This window comes from Calypte anna, chromosome 4A, assembly GCF_003957555.1.
Source record: "Calypte anna isolate BGI_N300 chromosome 4A, bCalAnn1_v1.p, whole genome shotgun sequence".
Classification (NCBI taxonomy): domain Eukaryota; kingdom Metazoa; phylum Chordata; class Aves; order Apodiformes; family Trochilidae; genus Calypte; species Calypte anna.
Window position 1 is genome coordinate 42,408,087 of NC_044248.1, and position 13,025 is coordinate 42,421,111.

At 43.2% G+C, this 13,025-nt stretch overlaps 1 protein-coding gene across 1 annotated transcript in view; it reads right to left on the bottom strand.

Moving 5' to 3' along the window:
- Positions 1-13,025, bottom strand: part of TET2 (tet methylcytosine dioxygenase 2) — a 62,014-nt gene that overhangs the window by 13,354 nt on the left and 35,635 nt on the right. Inside the window, exons 2-3 of the mRNA XM_030449807.1 lie at positions 3,586-6,955; positions 1,317-1,407 (exon numbers count right to left, since the gene is read on the bottom strand). Of these exons, the coding sequence (XP_030305667.1) occupies positions 1,317-1,407; positions 3,586-6,955 (3,461 nt within the window). The remainder of the gene's footprint in view (positions 1-1,316; positions 1,408-3,585; positions 6,956-13,025) is intronic.

Consider the following 13,025-nt stretch of genomic DNA (forward strand, 5'->3'; position numbering starts at 1 on the left):
TTTCATCTGTAATAACTGATGTCATGATATGAATGAATTTTCTCTTTTATTTATTAGTTGTAAATACTAAAGAATTAACCAATCAATGAGAGCTCTGGAGATCAATTGTAAGAAGGAGGGTGAGGAAGAAGGTGACTGATGTAGCTGACATGCATTCAGGCTGCTCACAAAGCTGAAAACAAGTATCAGGGCAAGCCCTGAACAGAAGTCACAGAACTTACGAACTTATGAGGTAATCTGAAGGGTTCAGTTTGCACTCATTAAGTGACCCATGACCATGTAGTGATGGGCACAGGCTAAAAGACCTTGCTAAGAAAGAGTGCTCAGACACAGCACTGCAATGATGTCCCTTTGCTTTTGGTTCTGCAGCTGGCCAGAGCTGCTTTGCACTTCTTTGTCCAGATTCTTAAAGTATTAACAACTCAGATTTCTACATGTCTCTGACCTGCTGTGGAGCTCTTGGTTTGTTTGTTTGTCCAGAGGGAATCTGAATTCCCAGACACCTCTAAAGATCTGTCCATTAATGTCTGTGTACACCAAAAGCTACAAGTAATGCAGAATTCCCAGTGCAGAAGTCACATTTGTGACAGTTCTTAATTTAAGTACCTTAGAAGGGCTGGTGGGTTTTGAGCTTACACACTTGTAAATAGCACAGCTCATGTAGCAGTTCTGTGCTGCTCAGAATTCCTGGTTTGGCTGGCTTTGATGTAATAAATGTATTATGGGATGCAACACAATACAAGGTTTGTCCACAATCAAGATAAGGCTGGTTTTGTGCAATTAGAGTATTTAAGGGAGGGGGGGGAGTGGTTTCATAAAACAACTTACAGATCCTTGGGCCAAAATCCTATCCACCAACTGTATGGCACCTCTCTGGACATGACCAAGTTAGATTTAGCCCTTTGGGGTTGTACTATATACTTTAGTGATCTGGGGGGAGTTGGCGTTCTGCTCTCCATCTTCCTTCTACCTTGGCATTCTCCTGCCCAGTGGGAACACCAGGTCCATGCCTGCTTTTGCAGCCACTGCCAACTGTCTTGCTTGGCAGACTGGTGACTACTTGTTCCTGCTTGGGTTTGCTGGCATCTGTCTCAGGGTGTGCAGCCTGTGCCAGGCAGCAGACTATTAGCCCTGTCAAATATTGTGACTCTCTGGTGAATAGCACAGTGCGTCATGTTGGCAACACTGGAGCAGCTAAGCCTACAAGTAATTACTTGATTTGCAATTGTTTATTTCTTTATGTGCAAAAGCTGGAAAAGTTCTGACATTCAGAAAAGGATAAATGTTAATCTGCCCTGTGCCTTTGCACTAATTACCTTTCTTCCATGATTTCTCTAATAGCTGCCACATTAGGACCGGCTCCTAGATGGGTATAGAAAGGACCTTCATCTTTTTCAATAATTTGCTCTGTTTAAAACAAAATAAAGGTTGTTACTTGGAAGTTTAAATTTTTAATGTAAAAAATTCACATTGCAAAACTCAGTTTGTTAGAATGTTGCTGTATGGGTCTGGGGTCAGGGTTTTCAAACACTTATGTCTAATGTATGCCCACACAATTTGTACAAACCATGCAAAGCATGTGGCTAATCCTGCAAGTAGCCATGACATGGACTGTGTGCCTTTTGCTAGCCCAAACAGTTGTTTCACATCTTGGGCTGTACACTGAAATTCAAAAGGCATTTTCCTCTTATCACCAAACAATTGTTTCTCCTTCTCCCACTTCATCCTCTCCCAGTATCTAGAAAGGAGGATAAATGGGATAACAGCAGTAAATATTGACATTAGTGATCTGTACAGCACTTGTTTTTCAGCAGACATGTTACAGTGGAGGAGCTTACACCTCGAAACAGTGGCCAGTGAGGTTAGCTTGAGAGTTTCTGTCACCCACCGAAAGACTCAGTGAAATTAAAATAAAGCAAGTTTGCTGAAAGAAATCCTGCACAAGGTTTAGTCCAAATGTTTGTATGCTTAGAACGTGGCCTCCCTTTCCTGTGTGTAGGTGGGACCCTGTCAGCTTTCACAACATCTGCTGTGTGTTTGGTTTGATACCAGGAGACAGGCTTCAGCAGTGAGGAAGAAATGCCCAGGCTCTGCTTGGATTCAGGAGGACAGGGTGGAGCTGTGCTGACTTGTCTGTGGGCTGATTTAATGCTTTCTGCCATGATAACTTGAAAGATTGGATGAAATGATGCTGCCTTTGCTATGCAGCCTCCAGATGCTTGATGAAGGCCTGCTATAAACCTGTGTGTGTCTGTAATCTTTTTAAGGACAAACACTGTTAGGAGAGAGCAATAAATGCTGTGGATTACACTGTGGCACTGAGGACAGGAGCTAAGTTTCATGCTCCTTTGTTTCTGCTTCAGTCTGCTCAGAGTGAAAAATTAAAATGTAAGTGGAGAATATGCTCTCTTGCTTAGTTAGCAGTTACAGTACTGGCTAAGAACCCAGTGAGAATAATTACATTATTGTCAGAAAAAGTTGTACCAACTACACTGGAGAAACCATCTCAGGAAAAAGAAAATCCTAACAAATTCAGTGTTTTCAAAAAAGCTACGTTTTGTAGGTTGCTGCTTCTAAAATAACAAGGAACAGCAAGGCACCAGGCTGCCAGTTTTCTTCCTGGGAGCTTTGGAAATCCACTGCCTCCTTTTTTGTTCCCATGGATCATCTCTGAGACATGGCCCCAAGTGTTCAAAAAGGCAAAAAAAGTCCATTTTGCAGTTTTGGAGGAGCATTGGTTCAACTTTCCTCCTTTATAGTTGGTACAAAATCCCAGCAACTAGGATTTTCCCCCTTCTTTCCCCCCACCCCTCAGTTTTTGGTGCTGGAGCTTTTATCACAACCCTGAAGGGTTTACCCAGTCTGAAAATGCCTGTTAGACCTGGCTATGAGCAGTGCCAATGTTGTATGGAAGCTTGGGCTGTGGGGCCATGCCTGTCACTGTATTTTGTGCTATTCTTCCAGCTTTTGGAGATCAGGTATGCCATGAAGAAACACTTAGTGTCTCCCTCACTGCTTTTATTGTCACTGCTTGTGTAGGTTCTCTAAATAACTGCTGATCTGCTCAGCCTTGCAAGAGACATGTGCATGAAAGGGAGGATAAACTCTTGCAACTGAGCAATAATCTCTCATCCCTTCTTTCCTTAGGTTTTACTAAGGGAAACTCTGGCAATTTCACTGTTAAAGCAAAAAATGGTCTAAAGATCTCAATTTCTGGACCCAGGATATATTTTTAAATGCTATATCTAACCTTGATGAAAAAAACCCTGTCTTTTTACCAGCATGTTGTCATTTCATGTCTGCTGTTCAAGGAGAATGGATGTGAGGCAATACATTATTGGCTGTAAGCATTGTGACTGAAAAAGCAAATAGGTAATTATGTTATGAAATATTGAGAAAGGGCCCATGTGTAGAGCTGGATAAGTGGAGTGGGCCTGAGTGTTTAAAACTGCAACCTTGTAAGTGTTTACTCATTGCTATTCTAAAAAAAACCCACCCTAGAAAATCCTCCAACAAAAACATCCAACTAACCCCACAATCCCAGCTCATTTCCTTCCTCCAAACCAGTACATTTTCAGCACTTACCAACACAGCTGCAAGATGGGAAATCATACTGGGTTTTGGCAGGTGTGTCCAGTAAATTTTTTACAGGAGTATCCAGTAACTTGGAAGGTGAGTCTAAAAAATTATTGAGAACAGTTCCAGCTGTTCTTTTGGTCGGGGTTTTCTCAGCAGATGAGTTTGTTTGCTGATCTGGGGTCTGAGTGTCAAAATCTGCAGCACTGGTATTTCTTGACAGGATGGTAATAGGGCCTGCTGTTTCAACCTTCACATGTTTAGGTGATTTGACAGTAAAAGTCTTGTGATCAAACAGTGATTTGACTTGTATCTGTTTCAGCTGCTGTTCCATTGTCTCAATGATGCTCTTTTGTTGCACATTCTCGCAGCCAAAGTGCTGATTCTCTTGTTTAATTGTTTTTTTCCACATTTTGTTTTCCAGCTGTCCAACTGGTGGACGCATGCAGGCATTGGACTTTGTGCCAGCCTCGATTTTTATAGCCTTGCGCACTGTGTTGGGACCAAGCTCGGGTTTGGGCTGCTGGTATGCTTGTTGCTCCTGTTTTTGCAAAAGATGCCACCTTAAAGCAGCATGTTTCTGAAAATCCTTGGGGGGTTGGGACTGCAAATGGCAGCCCCTCTGCTCTTGGGAGTGGGGGGCAGTTTGCTGGCTGTGTGGTAAGTACCGCTGAGGAAGCTGCGTGGCTTGTTGGCCCGGGAGATCTTGGTTCAGGCTACCACCATAGCACTGTGTTTGCTGGAGTGGTGGTAGCTGGATAACTGAAGCTTGTTGTGTCTGTTGCTCTTGTTCTTGAAAGCAGTGATTCACATCTTGCTTGGCGGTCAAGTTACTTGGAAAATACTGCACGTGTGGCAAGTCCTGCATTTTGTTGGCTCCGAACCGCTCGGTATTTGCGGCATTTTCTTTCTTCTCAGAAACCAAGTGCACGTTGTTTGGGCAGGGATGCTGCAGGCTGGAGTTTGCTCTCTGAGCATAAAGGGGAGCTTGGCTGTTCATGTTTTGTACCTGCTCCAGGCCGAGCTGAGGGTCACGTAGTGGGAACACAGCTGATTTCATGTACTTATGCCCGGTTTGGAAACATTCATCTGCTTTAAGCTGGCTGAAGGATGTCCTGTCCAGTGGCTGCTCAGCATTGCTGTGGGAGTGGGAAAGGGTTTGGGGCAGGTCTTTGTTTTTCATTTGCAGAGCCTGGTGCTGGTTTGGGGTTAGCTGTGGACTGCACGGCATCTGCACCTGCTGTGCCTGCTTCTGAAGCATCTGTTGCAAAATGTGCGAACGCAAGAGCGGCTCGTTTTCCCCCGGCTGGGGATTCAAGTGCTTCTGTTTCAGAGGGGCCCCTACGGGCTGTTGGGCTTGGGGTTCTGCTCTGTGTTGGAAATGGAGCTGCTGCTGCGGAGGGTGTTGCTGCACTTGGGATTTGAGCAGGGAATCCACCTTGGTGAGCTGCGGGGAGGGTTTGTGGAACGGCAGCTGCTGGTCAGCTGTGGGACGCGGCTGCAGCTGGGATCCCTCGCTTTTGTACGGCAGAGGAATTTGTTCCTGTTGCATTATCTTCTGGCGCTGGGGCTGACCTGAAGGCCCCTTTAACACATCAGGACTTCCAGCATACTGTTTCCTGTAGGGGGTTTCGGCTGTGCTTGCCTGGAACTGAAGAATTGATCGCAGCAGCGCTTCACTGGGCTTCTGGGGAGGTTCTCCCTGGCAGAACTGGGTGGAAACCAGTTCTATCCAGGCTGGTTTTGAATAAAGTTGAGCCTGTTGGACAGGATCTTTTGCTTGGTCCTTGTCTATGCTGGGAGGAATCTCGGGTTCCCTCTGGCCAAGGAAATGCTGATAGTGTTGCTGCAACTCCCCCTCACTTCCACACTTCACTTGCAGGTTTTGGAGGGGAGGCACCGGCGGCGTTTCTTCTGGGAGCTGCTGCTGAATCGAGGCGGCCGCAGCAGCTTGGGGGTTGCTGTCACTGACATCTTCTTGTGAGGTTTGTGCCTGCTGAAGGTGGACTTTTTGTTGGCTGAGGCTGGGACTCTCTGACATTGGTCCCTGCTGTTGCCCTTCATTCTTTACCTCCCCAGGAAGAGTTTCATCACATTTGTTGTCATAGGAATGGGGTCCTTCTCGCGCCATGGCAGACAGTGCACTCTTCATTCCCGGAGCAGGAGGAGCAGAGGAATCTTTGTGAAACGTTGAGTTTTGTATAAAGAAAGCACCATTTTTTTCTGCTTGCTCAGAAAACCTTTCCAGAGCGGTGCTCTGAGCTTGCAGGTTACTGCTGGAACTTAGAGAAGAGAGGTCTTGGTTGGGAACCTGCCCTACACTTCCACAAACAGTACTGGTTCCTACAGGTAACTGGTGTGGATCATAGACTGGAATCTGTTGCTGTAGCTGGAGTTCTGGTTTCTGAAGCAAACAGCTACCTGGCAATACAGGTGGTCTACTGGAGTCTTCTGCATTGTAGACCTCAGTAACCACTACAGCTGGCACTTGAGGCAGCTCGGAGTTTGAGGTCTGTGGGGGAGTGATCTGCCCTGAGGTATGGGATGAATGCGTTGTCTCATAGGACAACTCATTAGTAGCCTGACTGGTAATGGCATTGATATGAGATGTGTTCTTCTGCATCGCTATGGAAACATGTTCTGGATAATACTGAGAGAGTGTTTTCTCCAGGAGTTCACCATGCATGCTTTCCATGGAAGAGGCAGAAACTGTAGCACCATTAGGCATTGGCACTGCCTTGTTCTTAAGTAGTAAGACAATGTCCCTGTTGTGGCAATGTGTGTTTTCCTGCTCCTGCTCATCCTGAATCAGGTCACGAGGGTTTTCTGAACCACCACAGTTGTATCTTGTAGACGGTATCAAATCTGAAACTTCATTTTCTTGTCCTGTAAAACTCTCAAATTTCTTCTCACTGTAACAATTGGGGACGCTTGATTTTCCAGTGTTATCCCCTGGCTCAGCTTTTTCTCCATTCACCTCTTTTTCTTGTCTCACTTTCTTGGTCTCCTGAAGTCCACACAGAGAGGGCTCACTAAAAGTGCGTTTTATCCCACCGTTTTGCATATATTTGGAATAAACTTTCTTTTCCTGTAGCATGTCGGGGCTGATGCGGTTGGTTGGACTTCCCTTCAGGTGGGGCACTCCACAGTTGCTTTTAGTGAATAGCTGCTTGTAGTCTCCATTTATTTCAAGTTCAGGCCTCTCTGTTGCTGGACTTCCATTCTGTAGCTTGACCACAGGAGGCTCTGCCTGGCAAACATGAGGAGATTGCTGCTGTATCAGGAATGGACTCAATCTATTACCGTCAACATGGTTGGTTCTGTCCTGTTCCATCTGGCCTGCTCCGGGGCCATCCACAAGGCTACCTTCTGAATGTATCTAAAAGAGAAAAGGAACAGGAGAGAATGTGAATTTTATTTGCCACCCATGGCCAATTACTGCTAATTCCTGCAGTATTCAAGCACCCCTTGTCCTGAGCAGCTCCCACACACAACAGGAGCTCACTAGCACGCCTGATGGGTTTTCCATAATCCTTCTACATTTTGCAGCCCTGTCTCCCTTTTTCTTGAAGGTTTGTTCATCAAGATGGAAAGAAAATGAAAATGCAGAATGACTTCCTCATTTAACACACAAGTAGATATTTTACCAAAAAAACCCACAACCTTCTCCTAATGGTGCAAAAAAACCTGTCTGCTTTTGAACGCTTTGCACAGACTCCTCTGTGGTCACTTTCTCTCCTTGGCAAGGCAGAAAGTCATGCCAAAACCATGGTTCCCAGACAGAGCAAATCCCATTATTTGATCAAGTAAAATCAAAAACCTCTTTTGTATGACTCGAAGGATTATTGCCACCAGACTTGCCAATTAGAAGGAATACCTCATTTTTTCTGTCTTCAGCTGACAAGGTCTTTTAAAAACTGGCATTCCTAAAGAGCATGCAAGTGGCATGATACACATGGGAGACAAAGCCATGCTTGATTGCTGTCCACAGGATCTCTCACAGTTCATCAGCATCTTGGCAATGTTGACAGAAATAGATCTGAGAAATTTCTGAAAGACGTGAGGGAAGTGGTTTGGTTTGGTTTTTTTGGTTTTTTTCAGGTATTAATACACTTTAAAATTTACACAGAGACATCGAGCATGGCTTAAACTATGCTTCTGGGTTTTGAACAGAGCCCCATAGCTGTGGAGCTAGGATTTTTTTCTTCTTTGGATGGAAAATCCCAATCTCTCACATACTCTTTACATTTTATTTACAAAATTAAGTCTTTCATTAGATAAAAGTACTGAGAATGTGCAGTGAGCAAATTCCATATAATGACAAGCTAATCCTGTTCACATGGGTCTTCCCAGGATTCACAATCCCAGTTAACATAGATTTGTTTGACCCTGCTTGTAATTTATTCTTTGTTTATGGTTCTCAACCAGTCACAAATGACATAAGACAGACTGAGAGAGCATCTCCAAGATGTGAGATTGCACAGAGAAAACTTGGATGCATGGATGTCTTTGTCCTGAAGCTTTTATTTTTAGATTGCTGAAATGGGAATCTGAAGGGCTCCCCATTATCAGTTCATCCCTTTTCTTGGACTGCAAACTCAGGAGAAGCTCTACCCATGGCTGGTGCTGTCACTCCACAGGAACAATTACTATACTGAACATTTTCTCTCATCATATTTACTCTGCTTATATATTTATCCTACACCAGTTTTTTTTCAAATGCTAAAAACAACTAATTTACACAGTTTTCAGTGCAGTACTGCCTTACTCAGTTGAATAATATGATTGTAACATGCTTTTAAAAGTAATATTAATTAATGGATTCAATACATCCAGCAGAATCCCCTCTGCTTGTAGCTCTCGTTTCAGTATGAGGACAATTCAAACATACATTCTGGCTGGCAAACCCCTAGATGATGACTGCTATCCACTTATCCCAAACTTGGTTTTAGATTTAGTTTGGACCTCCTGAACTTTTTCTCTCCTCAATTTATGTTTTGCCTGACAGCAGTAGCTAAGCTCCCTCTGCAAGTAACAGTACTTTAGAAAAGAAAAAAAAAAGTTTTCAAAATAAAGAACAGGGAGGTGGAAAAGAATATTTGTCCATCTTACCTATTTTCTTGGCAAGGTAAAGTAGGTTTCTTCCCTGCCTAGATATATTTCAGTGTATTTCCCAACCTGGCTTTAAAGTCCCACAAGATGTGAGATGTGAGCCTTTGCAACATTCCCAGGGAGACAATTTTCCACGCTTAAGAGAAAGCAGTGAGGATCCCTCTGATGTGTCATTCTAGGCCAGGTGGCAGAATGATGCTCCCAGAGTGTCTCAGAAATAAAATGTCAGCCTAATTTGGAAACCACTCTTTGCCTTCACACCTTTCTAGGTACTGAAAGGTGTGGTTCAGTACCTACAAACTGAACTGAACCACAACTCAGACATGAGTGTGTAGGCTGTTTGTATTTTGCAAGCATGAAATGAAATAAAATGAAATGAAATGCACCGTAGTAATTAACACTGTGTTGTCAAGCTGCTGCTTAAATATTTATTTCTTTTAAAAAAACCCAACTTTTAGTCTGTGTGATTGAGCTGTGAGAAACTTCCTCTGGCCCTCAAAGTCTGCCTTGCTGCTTGTGTTCTGCTGTACCATGTGGGTTGCAATTACATTCCTTCCAAGAATTCCCAGACAATCTTTCTTCTCCTTACTTGAAAGGTAAAAACCCCTTTTTGGTTTTTTTGGTTTTGGCAGTCAGGACTGCCTGGTTCTCTAAACTTAGCTTGCAAACCCCTTGAAGGAGCACATCTGTGCTTCAGAAAAGAGTCTGAGGTTCATGCCATCCTCAGAAACCACAGGGTTACCCTCACTTCACGTCATGGATTATTATTCACAGCATTCTCAAAGACCCCATGGCATGAGACAACCAGTTTCCCCAAATTCTGAGCATTTCTAGTGTAAAAAGCACTGGTGTTAAACACTGGAAAGGACATGGGTATCATCTGGTTAGGATATGAAGTTAATTCATCAATTAAAAGTGCCAGGTTTGCATTCCTTGAAGTGCACCTAGGATTGTGGTGCCTTTGCATGACACTTCTTTTTCTGTTTACACTTGGTTATTCACAGGCCTCCAGTCACACCTGAGTCCAAATCTTGTTCAAGCAGCTACAAATCACAGCAATTATTTATAACTGATACCTTTATTTCTGGTTTTAATTGGGACACCATGAAGCTGCTCCTGATGCCACTACTAAGCAGACCTGGTTGTGCCCTGTGCTCTTCTTCATAATTGTTGTGGGCTGACTTGTCTGCCTCTCAGTGTAAACCCAGCCCTCCCTGAGCACAGCACTTAGCCTTTTTTCCCTCTTTCCCATAACTGTATTTTATCCAGACCATTTAGTAACTCCACATATTTTTCTTCAGCTGTAATTCATTAGAAATTCAAGTCACATCAGGAGCATCTGTGAAACAATTACTGCATCTAGGACTGACTCTGCAGTCTAATCCATCATAATTATGACTGCCCTCTTTGAAGATGCCACGATGCATGACTTAAATATAGCACATTACTGTGCAAATGGGCCAGCAGCTCAGCCCACCAATCTGCATGCAGCTTATAATTCAGTCCACCACCGTTTGACTTTCTCAGATGCAAGCAATGTATGTACATTTATTTCTTGCCTCACCTAGGGAACAAATGGGAAACCAGCTACTGGAAGACTCTAAGGTTTTTTGTTAGTTTTATGGGCAAGTCTGGCATATTCCTGCTACCTCCATCAATACAGGAATACCAAAAGACTGTGCAAGTTGTTCTGAGTGCAACAGAAATTTATGCTGCCACAGAAGTACTTCTTAGTGATGTCATTTTCTTTCATGAAAAAGCTTTGCTTTTAGCCAGTTCTGGAGTTTCATACCTTGTTTTCTATAGCATCCCGTAAGCTGGGGAGTTTGTGAATGCAAAGCAGCTTGGATGGATGAAGGGACATTCAAATACAGCCACTGCAGGGGAGTGCAGTCTGCACAGCTGGGCAAGATTCCCAGTAGAAAAAGTAGATGTGGGAGGATGCTGTGGTTTTTATTGCTCCAAAAAGGCTGGAAGGTGGCATGTCAGATGGGTTTTTTCCTCTTCTGGGGTTAGTGGAATAAAAATGCATCTCCTCAGAGGCTTTTCTCCTGAGCAGAAATATACATCCTCAGATCACCACTTCAGCTGGGTTGTTCTCAGGTTGTTATCAGCCAAGAAAGCAGAATTTGGATGCCCAGGAGCTTGTCAATGGCTTGCTGGGTTGCTCCTGGGGTGCTGCCATAGCCTCTGTCCTACTTGCACCCTTCTGCCATCCCAATTGTTCCCAACCCTTGTAGAATTTTCATGGCAGGAGGTGAATTTACCTCTGTGTCTTGCCAAACTCCAGTAAGTTGTACTTTCTGCTTACATTCTCCTGCTCCTATTGCCTGGGTACAGTAGTTGGCTTCACTTCTGGCTTAATTTACTATGTATTATTATTATTACTGTACTATATTATTGTTTTTATGATGATGATGTGCTGTTGTGCAGTTGCTTCTTTTCCTCATGCTGCTGGCAAAGTTGCCTAAATCCTGAACTTCAAACAAATAAAAATGCTCCTGAAGTGAAGGGGTTTATTTTTTTTTCCTATTTCAAGAATGAATGAAAATTTGAGAAAAGGCACAAGTGGCATTATTCCTAAGTAAGGACACTCATCCATGGTATTATCAGAAAGCTCAGTTTCTGCACTAAAAATGTAAATCTTCTGGACTTGCTTCCATGTGAAATTGTTTCTGATTAACTCTGTGTCAAAGTTTTTATTTTTTAAACTTTGGAATGAGACATGCAGGTATCAATCATGCTTTACAGCCACCTGGTGATCAAGGGGTTTAATTTTTCTCTGGCCTATCTAAGAGTTGCTTCAGCTCTGCCTTGGGTCAGCACCTGCAAGCAAGCTGCAAATGTCACCTGAGGAGAAAAGATGTGCAGCTAACTCAGGTGGTTAATGAGCAATGTAAGACACCAATGCTTGAGACATTTCCATGACTGCAGGGGATCACATCTTGGACACTTGAAAACTGTGGTGTAGTTTAAACATCTCCTTCCTCTCTGTTTTGCACTTAATGTGTGCTGTGTTCACAGCAGGCAAACAAAGCCAAGTTTCCATCAGGAAACTTAAGGGGAGAGGCAAGACCATGACTACACCTGCCCAAGCTCTGTGTTGCTTGCCATGTACAGAACAGCTTCTTCCCAACCCAGGGCTGCTGATAATAAATACAGTGCCATCAGAAACCAAACCTTTGTGGGCCTGCTGTTTAAATATGGCTTTAATGTGCTTTCCTGAAGCCAAGGAACCCACGAGGAAGATTTTAACCCTGTTGTCCCTAGCAGATTCAAAAGAGAGATTGCATTTTTGCCCCCCAGCGTAAGGCTTTGCTCCTTACTGCAAGTGTGGTGGGTGAGGAATACAGAGTGAAACTTCAAGACAGATGTAAAGGAGGCCCCAGAAGGACAAGGACACTCTGTTGTTAGCTGAGCTCTGTGACTTACAGTGGGGTCCTTTTGCACTGCATTCAGCTGTCTCTTCATTTGGATAGTGTATTTATTCAGTGCATTACCAATGCTTTGGAAAAAACTAGCAGGAGAATGCCATGTCTCCTCTGTGCCTTGAAGGTTTTCAGTTAAGGCTGTATTTGTCTAAAATATAAGCACTGATTTCTCATTGTAGCTTTAAACAGCAGTTAAGGGGTTAATCTAGAAACTATTGGATGAGACTGACTGCATTCTGCAGGAGGTCATATTACATGAATATAATTGTCTTCTCAGGCATTTAGATCCAGGAATAAGCTGCCAAACAGAAAAGAAAATGTGGGATGGCTAAAATTTGTTACCTAATGTATAGCTAATTTATCCTTAATTTACAGGGGAAATGGTGAATAGCAAATATAGATATAAGCAGACATTAGGGAGTGAAGAGTATAGGATTTGTGAAATATGAGGATTAATAATTCATTACACCTTATCCAAGATAGAAGCCTCATAATTCATGCATTTTTAAATCCAACCCCCCTCACTGTACTGATACCAGTTCTTGCATTTCAGTGGTCTAATCACAGAAGCACTTGAATCAGTTTGATTTTTGACCTTAATAGAGAAGACAAGAGAATAAAGCTAAACTGGTTTGCACAGTGGTTTCCCCTTGCCACATTATATATATGTATATGTATATATATGTAACCATCAACAAGACTGGATAGTGTGCAGTATCTACCCAGACATGAAAAATTGCACTATTTTAATGATTGCAAAAAGAGAAAAAAATTAAATGCTTGTACAATACAGGCAGAAAAAAACCCACCAATTATATGAAGGAAATTAGTCCAGGAATATAAAATGGAAGTGAACAGGAATTGTAATGCCACATCACACAGCCCTCTGGTTCCTGTTTTTTTGTG